The 20,097-nt window shown below is 42.0% G+C and overlaps 1 protein-coding gene across 1 annotated transcript in view; it reads right to left on the minus strand.

The window, feature by feature from the left end:
* Positions 1-20,097, minus strand: part of LOC308631625 (nucleotide sugar transporter SLC35D2-like) — a gene marked incomplete at both ends in the record, with an annotated part of 64,613 nt that overhangs the window by 18,335 nt on the left and 26,181 nt on the right. Inside the window, 3 exons of the mRNA XM_081263004.1 lie at positions 11,106-11,173; positions 18,699-18,791; positions 19,945-20,047. Of these exons, the coding sequence (XP_081119130.1) occupies positions 11,106-11,173; positions 18,699-18,791; positions 19,945-20,047 (264 nt within the window). The remainder of the gene's footprint in view (positions 1-11,105; positions 11,174-18,698; positions 18,792-19,944; positions 20,048-20,097) is intronic.

Consider the following 20,097-nt stretch of genomic DNA (forward strand, 5'->3'; position numbering starts at 1 on the left):
AACCAGCTGATCGAGTGCTGGCTTTAGGCAAAGAAAATTGGAATTAATAGATTCCACCTGCCATGGTATTCCTGTACCCTCTTACCAAAGTTAATTCAAGCACTTACCACTGCCAGTAAGTACTGGCACTTACTTGTCAGTAAAATGACTGCAGAATTGTGACTAAGTGCCAGACAGGAAAACATATATACACAGGATAAAAAGGTCGAATCCAGTCAGAGGTAAAGAAGTGAGTTGATTCTTATCAGGTACTGAAGGAAATTAGCCAGGACCTAAGTGGGGTGCAAAATTCCACTCACCCACATCACATGGTTAAATGTTGAAGGGATTAATATTGAAACTGGCTGAGTGGCCAGGTGTGGTGGCACATGCCTGTAATCCCAGTGGCTCGGGAGGCTGAGACAGAAGAACTGTGAGTTCAAAGCCAGCCTCAGCAACTTTGAGGCACTAAGCAACTCAATGAGACCCTGTCTCTTAAAAAGAAAAAATAGGGCTGGGATGTGGCTCAGTGGTCAAGTGCCCCTGAGTTCAATACTCGGTACCCAAAAAAGAAAATTGGCCAAGTGAAATTTGAAATGTACATGGAATGCATAAGATGCGTGGGGTTGTAAAGATAAACCCCAGGTGAAAGGTATGAGCTTGGGTCCCCTACTAACAAAGCAAAGTAAGTTTGATTCCAAGAAAGAGCTGATGCACCTGGGGCAGGTAAGTTCTTCCTGCCAGTCTCAAGTGCCGGGCTCAGCCTGCTGCTTGTTACCAACAGAATCAGCGTCACAGACCTTCAACGCTGGAACCCCGCTTGACCTGAGTGTGTTTTCTACTAGGAATGGTAGAGGGAAAAATATTAGAGCTAAAGCCCATCAAAGTTTACAGGAGGAGTAAACCACAAACCTGAAGTCTGTGACCTTCAGAGGAATGTGTACGATGGTTATTAGGTAATTAGAACAAGTGGGCAAGTTCGAGACCTCTGTGGTTTTAATTTGAAATGTGTAACTGATATGAGACTTGCAGTTTTAATTTGAAAGGAATAAGAGTCTGAGTAAACCTGTACACAGAATTTGAATGTTCGCTTTAAAAACTGACGGACAGACTGGGGATGTAGCTCGTTGGGAAGAGCACAGCTTGCCCGGCACACCCCAGTCCCTGGGTTCTGTCCCCAGCAGGACAATAATGAAAAACTGATTGGCCACATTTCCAAGTTTGCTTTATTAGATTTCAAAGAGCTGCCTAAGTGCATAAAGAAACCTATTAGCTCTGACAGCCAGCCCCAGGGGTTGTGGTAGTCAGGAAAAACCCAGCAGATCACAATTGTAAATGCAGTTTAAAATGTTTAAAATGGTTGGGGGTTCACTAAGTTGTGAATGGAACGAATTCACAGTAAAATGTTTAGTAGATGTAAATCAGTTAAGCTTGAGTCAATAAACCGCGAATCAAATAATGGAAGCTGATGTCTTTACCGTTGTAGAAAAATTACTAACTTTACGAGCAGTGTATTTAGACGATAAACTTGGAAGATTCGGAAAAACCTATGTTTTAGAATTGTTACAATTCAATGAATTCAACATTAGTTTAGAGAACTGCAATAATCCTATGCAAGCCTAAAATGAAAAGATTTAAAAAGTCAATGTGGCGTCACCGAGTGCAGATGCACCTTGGCCTTGAAGAAGCTAATCCACAGCATCAGCCCTGGAGGGACTCAGAGTCCAGAAAAATAAGACATGTCCAGTCAGAGAGGACAGGCCGGCTGCTTCCTGCAGCCTTCTGAAACTTGAACACAGCCTTCAACCAAGGAAAATCATGAATGCCCTTGTTTTTATCTTGGCTTTAAAATCCCAATTCTAAAGTTCCAATCACGCGACACAGGAGACCAACTGCACCTCAATGAAAGCAACTCAGCGTGCAATCAGAACCTGTGGATGGGATCTAAGATCCCAGTACCAGGAGTGTGGGTGGCTAGAGGAACCCTCTCTGACAGCTGTCTTAGTGACAGAAGGCTTCCAGCCAGACAGGCTGCATTTCACACCATGGCCACTAGATGTCCCCAGAGAGGGAGGCTCTACACCACTAGGATCAAAGTAGAACGTAGAAATTATTTTTAAAGAAACCGTCTATTTCTATATGCAAGTAAGTACTTGCACTGCACGTTGGATAAGACCAAAGCTTCGAACTAAAAGAGCCTCTGTTAACTCCACACAAAAGAAACCACACCACTTGTAACATCAAAAACATCAACCTCCATGTCAGCAGTGTTGATTTTTAGATTAACAAAATGCAAAGATATTTTAAAACACTGCTGAATTCTAATTTTTTTCCACTTTAAAACATAATATTATCTGTGTACCTTTGAAATATAATGGCACATTATTATGCACAGTTTTTCTGGTAATAACTGCCAGCTGAGTGTTGTGGCTTATGGGGCCCCCAGTAATAGGGTGCCCAGGTGGAAACCCAAAAGGGACCTGAAAAATAACTGATTTACCCGAGGTTAATCTGGCCCGACCACGCCAGTCACGAACAACTCACATGACCTCGCTTACTGTTACTGGTTACCTTTCATGCACCAGCACACGCAGAAATTCCACGCAAATGTTCAGATAATAGAAGATCACTTCTATATGCCTCCTACCAACCTTGGATAAAACACCTATGTTTTCATCCAAGGTTTCGGGTGCAGAGCTCCCTCCTCAGCGTTGGCCATGGGCACTAGACTCTGTCTTCTCAGGGCAGGCCATGTACTCTAATCTCCCCCACACTTTCCTGTCCTGGAGATGGCCACCAAGGCCCTGCCCCATGTCCAGGAGGAAGGCGGGCTGCACAGAGGCCAAGAGGAGCCTGCACCTTGCTGGGTTTCCTAGCTGCCCTATCAGCACTGGATTCTGCCCTCTGCCCAGGCCCATTTCTACAGGGTTATGGATGTCCACAACTGAAGTCACGGTAAGAATCCAAAAGGACAGGAATCACAGGGCTTCTGCCCAGCAGAGCTCATGGAGGCTCACAGAAGGAGATCAAGAACAGACTCGCCCACCTGGCCACACCCCAGCTGCACAGCAATGGGGGGAGCTCCTGCACTGGGGGCCCTTCCAGACCCCCCCTGTGTGTCCATCTAGTCTGTCCAGCTGTTTATTTGCATCCTTTAAAATAAGCTGGTCAGTCGGCAGAGTTTCCCTGAATTCTGGGAGACATTCTAGCAAATTCCTCAAACTCAAGGAGGGGGTGGTGAGAACCCCAATTTTAGCCAGTTGGAAGGCCTGGGCTTGCCACTGGTTCAGAAATGGGAGAGATCTTGGGGACGGAGTCTTCAACTTGTCAGAACTGAAGTCAATCAGGGGACACCGGCTGGCGTCCACTGCAGAATCGATGGCTTACTCCCACACCCTAAGAGGTCACAGGCGTGACCTGTGTGGTGAGGGGACAGTGGGAGGAGCTCAGTGTGAGTCTGTTTTTTTCCACCCAGGACCGAGGCACATTTTCTATTTTAATTCTAGATTTCAAAAAATTTCAAGTAATCCCGGCTTCCTCGCCTCTGGGAAGAGCTGTATCCAGCTCAGGACCTTGTCACCTGCCAGATGCACAAGGTCATGGGGTACACATGAAGCATCTTTCTGAAGCTCAAATCTTCCACTGACATCTTCTCAGACATGAGATGGAAACATTCACACCCAGGACGGGTTCCGTTAGCCCCCTGACCGGGAAACCAGCAGGATCCAACTTTCTCCTGTTCCTACCTCTTCAGAAGAATGAGTTGAAAATACAGAAATAGGGCATTTGGGGGGCTGTGAATAGGCAAAATTTGATACTTTGGGGTTTCAATTAAGGAATCCATTACTGCTTCAATAGAATCAAAGGGCCTGCCTCTGGGGCAGAAACCAATTAGGATAATCCTCTTGGGGCCCAGGGGACAGTGCCAGCCACTGGAAGAAAGGAACTGGAAGCTGTAATTTCTCAGCAAGATTAAAAAGACCTGCGGAGCTAGTTTCTCAAACATCTAGTCTGTTGACCTAAATCCCATTCTGTATTTTACCTTAGCTCTAAACCATCTTGCCTCCTATAATCCAGTTCACCTTCCTGAAGTAGCTTCACTCCAGGTAACTCCATATGCTATACTTACAAACCCCTGGTGGCACAGAGTTCTGTTTCCTAATACTGAGTCCTCTGCCTGATCACATAGAGTGCTGTTTCTTAATACTGAGTCCTCTGCCTGATCACATAGAGTGCTGTTTCCTAATACTGAGTCCCCTACCACAAATCGAAAGGAAATCAAACATCCATCCTTCTACCATTTCAGCAATTCTTAGCATACTTTTTTAAAGAGTGTAATAATTTCTTAATTATATTCTCAACTGAGAACAGAGGTTTGGTTATTGAGGAAGGCAAGTTTGACATGCACACTTGGAAGCAGTGAGATGAACCCAGACACTGAGCCCGGATCTCAGGGAGTCCCGCACTGGACATGCCTGTGACTAACCCTGAGATGCCCGATGAGCATCCATCAGGAAAGAAAGGACTGCCTATGCCCAGGGCCAGTCCCCAAACACAAGGATGTGGTCAAAGCTTGCAGTGGCTTCCAGGGCTTTGGAAATGCAGATACTTCAGCCCACGGGGGTGTCCTTTGAGAATCTGCAAGGAAGTAGGATTCTGAAAAATCCACCAGGCCAGAATCAAAGCTTCCTTCCACAGCACTTCCAGAGTTAAAAGGTAACCACGAGAGGTAAAGTGTACATAAAAGAAGAAAAACGTTTGAAACCACGGGCTGTATATAGGGAGAGCCAAATCTGCCCGGCTGCAGAGGACACCAGGCTCAACAGGCTGCCTCCAAGAACAGATGATCTAGCTCAGGAGGCTGAGGCAGGAGAATCGCAAGCTCAAAGCCAGCTTTAGCAACTTAGTGAGGCCCTAAGCAACTCAGCGAGACCCTCTCTCTAAATAAAATATATAAAGGGCTGGGGATGCGTCTCAGTAGTTAAGCTCCCTGGGCTCAATCCCAGTACAAAAAAAAAAAAACCCAGCATTTCTTATTGCACATATTCTATGTGTTTAGCATGTTCTCTATACTATTAAACCACTCAATTCATATAACTTCATTCCTATAAATCAGTTACTTTAGCTCATTGTTCTCTGAGGCTCGGGGAGTTTATATATAACTTGCCCAAGAACCCTCAGCTCATAATAAGTGGTAAAGCTAGAGTTCAAACTCAGGTCATCTGAGTCCACAATTCACGTCCTTAAGTGTGGGATGGCACCAGGATTTGAGTGTCCCCTTAAGACCCACTTCAAAAACTGGCTTCTCCTTAGTTTTTATCCTTAGGGTTGGGAGGAAGCTAAATTGTTGATGATTTTATCATGTTCCCTGACTTATTCACAATACCTTTACCTTGGTGACATTTCATGGATATTGACGACTGATCATAAGTTGACCAGAGTCTACTTGTTTTCTAAGAAGCCCTGTAGTAAACGGGGAGGAAACGCATGGTCTCGGGCCCAGAGTCTAGCCCCTGAGGGACAAGCCCTTGATTGACAGCTCATAGCAGGGGCTGCCACCACATTACCACTGAGGTGGCTGACTTCAGAGGGTTTACCTCTTGATTGCTTCATGCCCTGTGTTAGGGTTTGGATCTGAGGTGTCCCCGAAAGCTCCCGAGTTAACGCAGGATTTTCAGAGGTGAGATGATTGGATTGTGAGAACTGGAACCTCATCAGCCCCCCAGTCTGACTGGACTGAGTGGTCACTGTAGGCAGGTGAGGTGTGGCTGGAGGAGGTGGGTCACAGGGGCATGACCTGGAGGGGTCAGCTTCCCCCCACCCGGCTTCCTTGCTGCCATGAACTGAGCAGAGGTCCTCCTCCACCACCTCCGCCATGATGTTCTACTTCACCCTGGGTCCTGAGCAATGCACCCCCATGGACTGAACCTCTGAGACCAAAGTACATTTCTCCTCCTCTAAGTTGTCCTCGTTGGGTATTTTGGTCCCAGCAATGAAAAGCTGATTAACATGCTGTGATTGGATGGTAAAGGGCCAGGCAGACAACAAAAGCAGATTCTTATCATGTTTATGATGAAATGAGAAAGACTGAATCCTCAGCCGGGGGAAGAAGCTGGGCTGAGTTGATGTGTATGACTCGGGTTTTTTTGGTTTGTCTGTTTGTTTTGTTTTGTTTTGTTTTAAAAGAGGAAAAACAGAGAGGGAGATGGCTTGACAAATGATGGCTCACAAATGTGGCTTTTTTGTTTTCCTCTCTGGGTTAAATGTTCTCCATCAACAACAGAGACATCTACAAATATTTAATCCAACTGATGCCTCCAGCAATGGCTGAGTACCTAAGGACCTTCGCAGTACAGAAAAGCCATGTCTGGAAAGGACACGTTCATTAAGACATTGTTGGTCTTGAAAGAGTCACCTCATTGTGAAGCAGACAGTAGGAACAAGATGGCGACCTTAAGGTGGGGACCATGGTGCAACAGCTCCATCTGGGACCTGACACCAGGTCCAAAGCCAGGTGGGGAGGGCCACAGAGCCAGGCCCTCAAACATGGTGGACTCAGACAAGTCCAAGGCAACCCCTGGCTACCAGAAGAAGCAAAATCAGCTTGTCCCTGTAGGAAAGTTTCTAAAGTTCCCAATTTCAGGACACAGGACTGATTAAGATAAAGCAATATGCTCACAATTGCAGGTCACCAAACACAGGAGAGCAAACCACAATGACAGTTACCTAAGACGAAAACTCATACTTAGTTTCCTAAGAACTGAAGATATTGGAAATTTATTCTGTGAAGCCAGTATCACACTCACACAAAACCAGACAAGGTCACATCAAGGAAAGAAAAACTATAGACCAGTATCCCTGAGGGGCTTGGATGCAAAAATTCTTAATAATATGTTAGCAAATTGAGTTCAACAACATATTAAAAGTATATGCCACGGCTTGGTTAGTTTTATTCCATAGATGCAAGGATGGTTTAACATACACACGTCAATAAATATAACTCATCACATTAACAGAATTCAGGACAAGGATCACTTAGTAATCTCAATAGTTGCAGAAAAGGCCTTTGACAAAATTTGAAACCCATTCATAATAAAAACACTGAAGAAACTAGGGATAAAAGGACCCTACATAACATCATAAAGACGACATACAGAAGACCCACAGCAGACCTCCTAGTAAATGGGAGAAAACTGATAGCATTTCCTCAAAATCAGGTCAAGACAAGGATGTCCCCCGTTACCACTCCTACTTAACATAGTGCTAGAAATTCTAGCCCCAGCAGTTAGGCAAGACAAGGGAATAAAAGAGATTTTAAAAGGGAAAGTATATTTAGAAGACCCAAAGAACTACACCAAAAGACTGCTAGAAATAACAAACAATTTTGGCAAAGTAGCAGGTTACAAAATCAACATACAAAAATCAATAGCTTTCCTAAACACCAGCAATGAATCTGCTGAGAAAGAAAGAAACCAGGAAAACAATTCCATTTATAATAGTCTCAAAAAAAAAAAAAAAACCTAGGAGTAAATCTAACCAAGGAGGTGAAAGACCTCTACAATGAAAACTATAAAACACAAAAAAAATAAATTGAAGAAGACACAAGAAGATGGAAAGCCCTCCCATGTTTGTGGATAGGCAGAATTAATATTATTAACATGGCTGTATCACCACAGGCAATATGCAAATTCAATACAATTCCTCATCAAAATACCTATGACATTCTTTACAGAACTAGGAAAAAAAATAGTCCTAAATCTCATTTGGAAGAATAAAAGACCCAAAATAGCCAAAGCCATTCTAAACCAAAAAAGCAATGCTGGAGGCATCACAATCCCTGACTTGAAATTATACTACAGAGCTACGGTAACAAAAACTACATGGTACTGGCCTAAAAACAGACAGAGAATAATGGTGCAGAATAGAAGCTAAGAGATAAATCCAGACACCTACATTCATCTGATCCTTGACAAAGGTGGCAAAAACATACACTGGAGAACAGACAGCCTTTATAACAAATGGCACTGGGAAAACTGGTTATCCCCATGGAGATGAATGAAACTAGACCATTATTTCTCACCCTACAGAAAAGTCAGCTCAAAATGAATCAAAGACCTAGAATTTATATCAGAAACTATGCAACTCCTAGAATAAAATATAGGATCAACATTCCAACATATAGGCACAGGCAACAAATTTCTCAATGGGACCCCTAAAACTCAGGAAATAATGCCAAGTTAATAAATGGGATGGCATCAAATTAAAAAGCTTCTGCACAGCAAAGAAAACAATTAAAAATGTGAAGAGAGAATCTACAGAATGGGAGAAAATCTTTGCTAGCTACTCTTCTGACAGAAGATTAATATCTAGAATATATAAAGAAAATTTACACCAAAAAAATCAAATAAATGGGCAAATTTAATAGTCACCTATCAAAATAGGAAATACAAATGGCCAACAAATATATGAAAAAGTGTTCAACATCATTAGCAATTAGGGAGACACAAATCTAAAAACTGCACTGAAATTTCATCTCATACCAGTCAAAATAGCAGTCATCAAAACTATAAATAATAAGAAATATTGGAGAGTATATAAAGAAGTTGGTGATACTATAAATTAGTACAACCGCTATGGAAATTGGTATGGAGGTTACTCAAAAGTCTAGGCATGGATCTACCATATGAGCCAGCTATACCACTCCTCAGTATTTATCCTGAAGAATTAAAGTCAGCATACTATAGCGAGACATGCATAACCATGTTCAAAGCAGCACAATTCACAATAGTCAAACTATGGATCCAACTTAGGTGCCCATCAGTGGATGAGTGGTATACACAATGGAGTTTTATTCAGCCATAAAGAAAAACAAAAGTATGTCATTTGCAGGAACATGGGTAGGACTAGAGACCATTATAAGTCAAACTCAGAAGGTTAAGGGTCATGTTTTCTCTCATATGCAGAAGATAGAGAGGAAAAAAAAAAGAAAGATGGGGAGTAGGCCTCATGAAAATCAAAGAGGAAAGAGAGTAAGGGGCAGGAGGTGGTGAGGGAGGGGAAATGCTGGGAGGTGATATTGGCCAAATTATATTGTTATATAGTAATATTGTGTTGTGTGTACATGAACAGATAAGCAAGAACAAATCCCATCAGTATGTACAACTATCACGCACTAATTAAAAAATGGGGAGGAGAAGACCCAACCCAGAACTCCAGATATTGGAATCATCAAACACAGAATATAAAATAACTATGTGTGCAACACTCAAGAAATAAAAGGTATAATCACAAATACTAGTGAAAGAATGTTAGGAATAAATAGATAAGTTAGAAAAAAATCTGTGGCACTTGTATAAATAGAATATAAGATACTTAAAAATTTCAATAACAGGATAAACATTAAATTAGACACAGTTAAAGAGAGAATTAATTGGGCTAGGGATGTGGCTCAAGCGGTAGTGCGCTCGCCTGGCATGCGTGTGGCCCGGGTTCGATCCTCAGCACCACATACAAAACAAAGATGTTGTGTTCCCTCTCTCACTCTTTCTTTAAAAAAAAAAGAGAGAATTAATGATTGGAAGATACACATGAACGCTTCTCATACAACTATACTAGAGGTAGTTACAGTCAAGTTTGAGAATTAAAATGCTGATCAAAGAAATCATGAATTGTCTTAGTCCATTTACACATAACGAAAAGGAGTATATTCATCTTTTTCCCATAGGAAAAAATCTTTTGATGAGTAATCCCTGAGACAGTAATTGAAAGACCCTTTCAATATGGGTTAAGACTTGGATTCCTGCGTACTAGTGGAGCCTGGCTTACTTCTCTCAAGAGGAAAACTGCAGTGCTAGAGAGGGAAAGAAGGGGTACAGCTGATGTTTCCTGTTTATTCTTTTGCACTATTTGAATTATTTACTAATAATTTATTTTACTACTCATGCAAAGGAATTGTCCAAGTTTTTAAAAGATCAAAAAGGGCACAAGAGCTCTCAACAGATAAAGATATTTCAATAACAAAACCCTAATTATTGAACGACCCTGCAGCCTGGACATCTCTCCTCAGAAACTTCCCTGAATACTACAAGTACAGCACTAGGGTAAAAGGTTGTCATTGCTATATATTTATGTGAGGAATGAATCTTGGGCAACTAAGGTCATGGTGACAAAGACCAAAACCTGGCACTGAACTCGAGATGTCAGCTGACTTTTCTTTTCAGATGAACTTTCAAAAATCAATAGGCAATGTCATGTTTTGGAGTAGAATGTGATATTAGCATCACTTTCAAAGTCAAAACAGTTTTGTGCTTGCTTCTGACCTCTTGGGCTGAGCTCTCACTGTCCTGGATCAAGGTCAACCCCTTTTCTGTAGGATCCCTCATATCCGGAGTGTATTGGTTCCAGGACTCCCGTGGACACCAATATCCACAGGTGCTAAGTCCCTTACGGAAAATGGTGCAACGTTGTCATAAAACCTGTGCCCATCCTTCTGTACTTTAAAATATCTCTAGGTCTAAGTTTGCCTAAGACAATGCAAACTCAATGTAGATACGTATTAAACTGAATTGCCTAGAAAATAATGACAAAAATTAAAAGTTGGTCAGGCTCAGTATAGACTCAATTCTTTCCGAGTATTTCCTATGCACTTTTCATTGAATCTGCAAATGCAAAGCCTGTGGAAATGGGGAGCAGAATGGACTTTCTGGAGAAACGTAGATAAACCTGGACAAAGGGACTTGGACAGATCAGGAGAGACGATATTCAACTTGTCAAGAGGAAAACTGCAGTGATAGAGAGGGAAAGAAGGGGTACAGCTGATGTTTCCTGTTTATTCTTTTGCACTATTTACTAATAATTTATTTTACTACTCATGCAAAGGAATTTTCCAAGTTTCCTTCTTTTTTTTTTTTTTTTTTTAAAGAGAGAGTGAGAGAGGAGAGAGAGAGAGAGAGAGAGAGAGAGAGAGAATTTTTAATATTTATTTTCTAGTTCTCGGCGAACACAACATCTTTGTTGGTATGTGGTGCTGAGAATCGAACCCGGGCCGCACGCATGCCAGGCGAGCGCGCTACCGCTTGAGCCACATCCCCAGCCCAGTTTCCTTCTTCTTATCTATGGTTTCTTACCCCAAAAAACAGGAAAGAAGAAACTGCAGGACAAACAGGACATTCTTCCACTGGTTGAACTCAGTAGCCTATTATTAAAAAGAAAAGAAAAGAGTGATTAGATTAATGACATTGCAGTTCAAATCTGTGAGTCTGGGTACAAAAACCATCTTTCCAAAAACAAAATCCAATTTTAAAAGTCCTAGGTCACACAAGTTATGTGACAATGGACAAATTTACTTTCCTGCCCGAATCTCAGGTTCATCGCACAAAATGGGAAATGGGGGGCGGGGCGGGGACCTTCCTGCACAGGCTGATGTGAAGATGAAATGAAGTTGAACTCCACAGGTGACAAGCTCAAAAAAATCAGTAACATTGGCAAGGAAAGTTCAAGTTCACAGACTGTTTTCAAGAATTTACATCATGGACAAATGAGCTAGTATTTGCTATTTACATAGCAATCAAATAATGGAGGGTGAAGAATATGATAGACAAGTTTAAACAAACCATGTAGAAATGACAGGTAACAATAAAAAGGAGTATTTTATTTATAATTTTTCTCTTGCCTGCATCCAAAACTGATTTGTTTCTTCCCCATCCCCCTCTCCTTCCCCCCTCTCCCCCTCCTTCTCCCCCTCCCCCCTATCTCCTTCCCCTCCCCCTCCCCTTCCTCCTCCTCCTCCTTTTTTTTGATAGCAGGTATTGAACTCAGGAGCACTTAACCACTGAGCCACATTCTCAGCCCCTTTCATTTTTATTTTGAGGCAGGGTCTTGCTAAGTTGCTCAGGACTTCCCAAATTTGCTGAGGCTGGCTTTGAACTTGTGATCCTCCTGCATCAGCCTCCCACGACACTGAGATGCGCCATTGCATCCGGCTCAAAACTGATTTTAAGGCGACTCAAGACCACTTAAGCAATGTGCTCAATAACATGCTTAGATCAAAGTTCTATTCTCTTTCTACTAAGCAATACTTTGCTAGCCAAGTTTTAGCAACTGAATCATTTAAAACTATTTAAATAGGTTTTCAAATTGTTATTCAAGGGGCTGGGGATGTGGCTCAAGCGGTAGCGCGCTCGCCTCGCATGCGTGCGGCCCGGGTTCGATCCTCAGCACCACATACCAACAAAGATGTTGTGTCCGCCGAGAACTAAAAAATAAATATTAAAAAAAAATTCTCTCTCTCTCTCTCTCACTCTCTCTCCTCTCTCACTCTCTCTTAAAAAAAAACAAATTGTTATTCAAATTTTTAAACAATTAAAAGGGAATTCTCTCCTCCAATTCATACAGCCTTGCACACTTTGCTGACACTGACTCATTAGTAATACTCTGCCCCATCTCCTAACAAAAAGATACACAAAAACTCAGAAAGTCAAGGGTCCTATGTGGAAGCTAGGTAGAAAAAGGGTAGAAAAGGAGGGATCTCATAAAAAAAAGAAGAGAGACCAGTAGAATGGAGGAAGGGAACTAGAGGAAGGAGGGAATAAAGGAGAGAGAAAATACTGGGGAGAGAATTAGCCAAGTTACATTGTTGTACTGTGTGCCTGTAGGAATACGCAACAAGGAATCTCGATCGTGTTCAATTATAATGCACCATAAAGATGTTTTAATAAAAACAAAAAGAAAAGATAGACATTAAACGTTGATAATTGTTGAAACAGGGGATGGGCACATGGGGTTTGTTTATTATTCTCTACGCGTCTATATGTGCTTCAAAGTTTCCATCATTAAAAAACAAAACTTTTTAATGCGTACTTTGGGAGCCTGGGTGTAGCTCAGTGGTAAAGTTCGTGCTTAGCATGGGTGAAGCGCTGGGTACATTGACTCTTCACCCAATTTAGTTTTTACAAATTTTAGCTTTGTTTCTTTTTTTAAAAAATATATTTTTTATTAGTTGCTGATGGACCTTTATTTACTTATTTATATGTGATGGTGAGAATCAAACCCAATGCCTCATACTTGCTAAGCAAGTGCTCCACCACTGAGCCCCAGCCCCAGCCCCAGTATTGCTTCTTTAGTTATAACGAGGCTGACTGGGCAGGGAGGCACATGCCTTTAATCCCAGCTACTTGGGAGGCTAAGGCAGGAGGATAATAAATTCAAGGCCAGCCTGGGCAACTTAACAAGATCCTGTCTCAAAAGAAAATAAAAATAAGGGGCTGGGGATGCGGCTCACTGGTAGGGTGCTTGCCTAGCATGCATGAGGCCCTGGGGGTTTTGGGTTGTTGTTTTTGTTTTGGTAACAGGGATTAAACCCATGAGCCTTAACCACTGAGCAACACCCCAGCACTTTTTGAATTTTATTTTGAGACAGGGTCTCACTAAGTTGTTTTAGTACCTAAGTTGCTGAGGCTGGCTTTGAACTTGCAATCCTCCCGAGCTGCTAGGACTAAAGGTGTGCACCACCAGGCCCGACTGAAGCCCTGGGTTTGATCTCCAGCATCACAAAAGTAAGTAAATAAAGGACTGGGAAAGTAGGTCCATGGTACAACACGTGTCTAGCACCCATGAAGCCCTGGGTTCAATGCCCAGTACACAAAAATAACATCATCATCATAATAATGCTGTACTAGTGGCATTTTAATAATCTAGCATAATAAAACAGGAAATAATTAAAGGTGAGTAATAATAAAGTAGTTCTTCCTTTAGACTTACTGTTGCAGTCCAAGTATGTTGGAGTATTTCCTTCACATGTAAAAACTATAATAACCCTTATATCTTATAGAGTGCAAGAGGCCTAACATATTCAAATAGTCTTTGTCTTTTATTTTTCATTAAATTCGAGTCATTAATTAATTTTGAGATGAGGTCTTTCTGTGTTACCCAGACTGGTCTCAGACTCCTGGGCTCAAATGACCCTCCTGCTTCAACCTCCCAAGAAGCTGGGACTTCAAGTGTGGGCCTCCGTACCCGGCTAGTCCCTGTCTTAATGTGGTTTGATTTTTGTACTTTGCAATAATGTGAAAGTGAGGCTCATTCAGGAGGAACCATCTTCTTCATGGTGCACTTGGGGGTTTTTTAAATGGGAAAAACAAGTCCTATCTTTTCACCCTCATTCATCAACTACAATACACTAGATGTACTTGGGACCTACTGCAGGGATTCATGGCTAAGCAAAGTTCACCCACTGAGTATTTTCCAAGGGCCTGATATGTCAACAAGAGGAGCTGTCATCTCCGACCTCATTGTTCAGAGGTAAAACCAAGGTGCTGTTAAAAGATCTGCCAAGGATGTAAATCCAGAGTCCTGACTGAATTGCCAGGGTGGTGAGTCACCAGCAAGTTTTGCCACTACCTCTCCTTCTCCCTCTTTCCTGCTCCCAGTCCACTAGGAAAAATGACTCAACCAATTTTTCCTATCATTAAAAAGAAGAGTGAACCTTTGTTCTAGCCCATCCTTCAGCTTTCAGTACAGTTAACCCAGATGTGGCCAAGAAGCCGGAGCTTTCTATTGTAGGCTCCCAGATGCTCACAAATTCCCAAGCTTTACCTGATTCAACAAAGAGCACTCACCACTCTCTTCTACAAAGTTGCTCATGTTTTTGCATCCTGATTATAGTACATATCCTGCATCTTCCAGCATCTCTTATCAGATATTTTAAAATTAAATAAAATATCTTATCAGATATTTTTAAATTAAAATATAGTCACATTTTTTACTTTAACTTTGTACATGAATTAAAAGTTTAAAAATATTTGTCATTTTAGAGAACCCCCCCTCGATTTTAGTTGTAGATTAACACAATGCCTTTATTTTTATTATTTATTTTTATGTAATTCTAAGGATAGAGGCAAGCACTCTACCATTGAGCTTCTCTTCTGGTTATAAATGTCTTCCATTTCTCTTATAATTTTTATTAATAGTAAGCTTATAAATTGAACTCTTTGATCCATTTGGAATTTTAGTAAAAACTAAGCACTAAGGTAGGTAAGGGAAGTTCTGTTTGAAATCTTCAGAGTCTGTCAAAGGGAAGAGGAAAGATGGGGTCAATACTGGGGTTTTCCAACACACGAAAGAATAGAAGGAGAATATTCTTCCCGAATGTCAGAATTTAACAAATTTCAGATGCTCCTTGACTTACCCATATGGTTACTTTCCAACCAACCCACCATCAGTTGAATATGTCATAAGGCAAAAATGCACTAATACACTAACCTACTGAAAATCAGAGCTTAGCCTGGCCTACCTGCACTTACATGTAGCCCACAGTTGGGTGATATCATCTGAGCAAACCCCGATCTGTGTGTGTGATCACGTGTGTGGCTGACTGGCAGCCGTGGCATCTGGACAGAGGTTCATACCACACCAGCGCTCGCACAGAAGAACAAAACATAAAATGAAGTATGGCTCCTTCTGAATGAGCCTCATTTTACATTATTGCCAAGGACAAAAATCAAACCACATTTAGACGGGGACTAGCCAGCTGCGGAGGCCCACACCTGAAGTCCCAGCTTCTCGGGAAGATGAAGCAGGAGGGTCATTTGAGCCCAGGAGTTTGAGACCAGTCTGGGAAACACAGCAAGACCTCATCTCAAAATCAATTAATGACTCGAATTTAATGAAAAATAAAAGACAAAGACTATTTGAATGTTAGGCCTCTTGCACTCTATAAGATATAAGGGTTATTATAGTTTTTACATGTGAAGGAAAGAAACATGAACAGTTTATCTATCCAAACAAAATAACTGCCATTACATACAGCAAAGAATGTGTTTCTAGGGCCAGAGGGCCTGGATCTATTGCCTGCGGTTCTTGGAAGTTTCTTAAACACTAAGCCCTAAATTCCTTGCTATAAAATGGGGTTGACAGCAGTACTTTCTCTCCCCAGGATGGTTCTAGGAATGTCATGAGATAGTTCATGAACGATGCTTTGAAACACACTGATATAACAGTTCCTCAATAAATATTAACTATCACACAAGAAAATAGGAGAATGGCGCATAATCATAGCAAGCCTGTGGCAGCTTCTGAAAACTCCAGGCTACAAGTTTAGAAGTCAATGATTTGGATGTGGGAATTCATGTCCCTACAGAAGTGGTATTATAAGCTGTATTCCCAGGCCGTTTTACCCATAAGTTCCTAATATTTCTTTTGTCACTCATCATAGTGCTCCTACAGGAAAATATGCTCTGAGTCCCAAGTAGGCATTCTAGGAGTGTGTAAGAATTTCTAAACTTTTTTTTTCCCATGCAAAGGATCAAACCCAGGCAAGCTTTTACCACTGAGCCATATCCCCAACTCAAGTGTGTACATTTTTATTCCTAGAATTAAATGTATCTCTGAAACAGCTACAAGATACCAGAATTCCAGAACAGATACATTCCAGTGATTCAACAGAAAAACTCAATTCTATTCTATAATAATGAAATAGACACACCACTAGGGCCACTTTGTTGAGACTCATAATTTTGTGTAAGGTCGCTGACACCAACTTGGTTTAAAATGGACTAATGACGGGTAAAAAATAAATATTTTGTTTTCAGACATTGCGTCTGCTGGAGAGGTGCTGGGGGGAGGAGCTCGCTCCGTCTTCCAACACTGAACTCACAGTGAGTCCCGGGTTCACACAGTGTCCCTACTAACCTGAAACAGAGAGCTCTTGATCAAAACTGATGCCTGTTGGCAGGTTTTGATATAAATACATGGACATGGCTGTTCACCCCTGGGGATTTGGCTACTGGGCCCTTCTGTAGCTTCCAGCTTCTGGGGGAAGAACTGTGTAGCTGAAGGAAGAGCAATCAGCCCGGCCATCTACCCCAGAAGTCCTGCAGCCCAAAATCCTTCAGAGCCTGAAAGGGCTGCAAATACAATCAACTTCAATGACTGTGCTCATTGTTACAATAGAAGAACTGTCCTCTCAGAAGCCCTCTGAACCAGCCACCCAGTCCAGCAAAGGGAGGGTTAACACCTGGCCAGAAGGGGGACAGTGAGCAGAGGCAACCTGATGGGATTTTTCCCCTCACCCCTCATTTCCTACATGAACTTAAACATCACCTCTCAATACAGGCAAAATTCATAGAAGCTGCCCAAGCACGGTGGTGCACGCCTGTAATCCCAGCAGCAGGCCTGGGAGGCTGAGGCACGAGGATCACAGGTTCAGAGCCAGTCTCAGCAACTCGGCGAGGTCCTGAGCAACTCAACAAGACCCTGTTTCCAAATAAACTATAAAAAGGCTGGGATGTGGCTCAGTGGTTAAACAACCCTGGGTTCATTCCCTAGTACAAAAAAAAAAAATCATAGAAGCTGTGGGGCTTTCAACTTAGAGGAGTCGGGGCGTGTATCCCTGGAAGCCGTCGTGATGAACCTTAACATGGGAGTGGTCATTCCCTGGCAGACCTGTCCTCCTCTCCCTCCCACTGGGCCTGATACCTTAAGGCTGGCTGAGTATACCTCATCTGCAATGCTTGGGACCAGAAGTGCTTCAGATTTTTTTTTTAAATATGTAATGGGTGAAAAAAATAATAAGACATCTTGGGAATGGAACCCAGGTCTGAACATGAAATTCACATGTGTTTTATATATACCGTGATCACATGTAGCCTGAAGGTAATTTTATTCATTATTTTTAGTGTGCCTACATTTTTACTGTGACCCACCACAAACAATTCAGGTGTGGAATTTTCCATTTGTGGTGTCGCAGTTGGTACTCGGGAAGCTTTACATTTGAGAGTAGACAGAAATATTGGGCCTAATTGACCATCTTATCTGTCTTTCATGAATAAGCATTGGCTAAGTTAAGCAGGGCAAATTCAGAAAGAACAATACCTTTTCAACAGTCAAAGGTAGACCCTGGAATGTTTAGATGTAAAAATGGTACGATGTCTGGGGTCTCTTTTAAAATACTGCAGAAGCTGGAAGAGGTGAGGCTGGATGGGAACAGATAAAATCAGCACAGCTAAATGCCAAGAAGCTGGGGACTGAGAGAGGACAGTTCATGGAATTATTCTCCCTACTTTGCAAATGTTTCAAAATGTCTATAATTAAAAATAACAAAGAAACCCATTTTTAAACTATCAAAATTTCTTTCCCAAGGAAGTAATTTTCCCAGGGTCCTCACATCAACAAAGAAGGACAGTGGGACTCAGACTCCGATTTTGATTGTTGTTTTCCAAAAATTTGCAAGTCCTGAGTTCTTGTCAACAAGATCCTGCTGCCTCCGTGTGTCTAAGGGTGTTAAATACCAGGCACATCAAACACCTTTTTCTTTTTTAATGTGGTGCTGAGGATGGAACCCAGTGCCTACCACTGAGCTACAACCACAGCCCTCAAACAGCTTTTGATTTTCTTTTTGAAATGGAGTCTCATTCTGTTGCCCAGGCTGGTCTTGAACTATTCTTCCCACCTCAGCCTCCAGAGTGTCTGGGACCAGGGTACATGACACCATGCCCAGCTCCCAGACATAACATTTTATGTACCTTCCTGGTAATTCTATATACATAGGGATCTGAGATGTGTGTGTGTGTGTGTGTGTGTGTGTGTGTGTGTGTGTGTGTGATCCTATATACTATATATAAGATATGCATGTATGCATTTTATTTCAGTGAGTACCAAATGTTAAATATTGAAATTTTAAAAGATGGCTAAGGAAAGTTGTATTGACCATTTTATCCACTTACCTGCTGAAGGTCTCCGGTGGAGACACTAATAATAAGAGTTGGAATGATCATGAAGCAGGCATTATAGAAAAGCACCCCATATTTCCCTAGTTCCTACAAAAACAAAGAAAACCCCACTGAATTTCAGAATACAAGCATTAAATTTCCTGGAGCTATTTATTCAACTACGAATCTACACAACGTTAGAACATGTATTCTCACCAACTCTCTACTGGAATATTTTATAACAAATTCCCAACAGAAAATGCTTCATTTCAATTGTATTTTGGTTTCAGAATAAATATTTATTTTACACCAAAAGCTACAGACAAAATGGATGAAATGAAAAGGAGGCCAAGTTTCCACCCCCTTGGACATTCTGACTATGTGAGCTTTTCTTTTTGTTTTAAAGAAATCTGGAACACAGTAAAGGAGATGAAAACTGTTCACATAAACAACTCCTTTAAAACATCTGCACTGTCTGCACTGAAGAAGAGCCCTGATGTATTCACTTCCACAGAAGAGGCCACACCATCTCTCCCCCAAACAAGGCTAACCTATTGTGGTTTTTCAAAAGGCAACAAACATGTTTTTGTAAAACCGCCACCAATAAAAGAAACAAATGGCCATAGAGATTTAAAAAAAAAAAAAAAAGGCTTGTTAGGGAGAACTCCCTCCTTCTACACAAAGAACCAGGAACAAAGAGCCATATGGCCGGCTCATCCTCCACAGCTTCCTGGAACAGCTGGGGCCTCCACTGCGGCAGACCCAGGCCAGAGAGCTCCCGGCTGGCCCCTGGGGATCAGAGGAGGCAGGTCCTGCTGGAGGATGCACCAGGGATCCTTTCCAGGCTACTCATGTCATGGGTGAGGAACCTGAGGTTGGAGAAGCTGAGGTTCAAAGTCACCATGGCCAGGGAGAGCCGGGGTAGGTCCCACCTGCAGACTCCACACTCTCCAAACAAGTGTCCCGCCCCGGACTTTGCCGTGGTCACTGATGACCGAGCTGACGGAGCCATGATGTGCTCTGCTGTTGTCTGTACATTGGGACTGTGACAACTTCTCCCCTCCTATCTAATTTTCACCCCAAATTTTCCAAGACTAAGAGTAACAAGAACATACACAGATAAGATAATTAGGATGAAATGAGTGATTGATCAATCGTATTACATAAACTATGTGCCAACTGTAGAAATCCATTTCCATTTTTCACATCTTCTTGGGGGCAGATGATAAAGCCTAAAGCCACAGGAGGGAAGAGCCTGTACCTTTGGGTCCATTTTCTGCTTGGTATACACTCCATTTGCTGCAGTGAAGATATCATTTAGGAATACAATGACATAGCCTTCCAGGTTAAAAGCAAGGTCAGACCTGGTAGGAGAACAAAAGACAAGGGGGGTGATTCAGGAACTCCTCCTCCC

The sequence above is a fragment of the Spermophilus citellus genome (genome assembly GCF_964194105.1).
Source record: "Spermophilus citellus genome assembly, chromosome: 12".
Taxonomy (NCBI): Eukaryota; Metazoa; Chordata; class Mammalia; order Rodentia; family Sciuridae; genus Spermophilus; species Spermophilus citellus.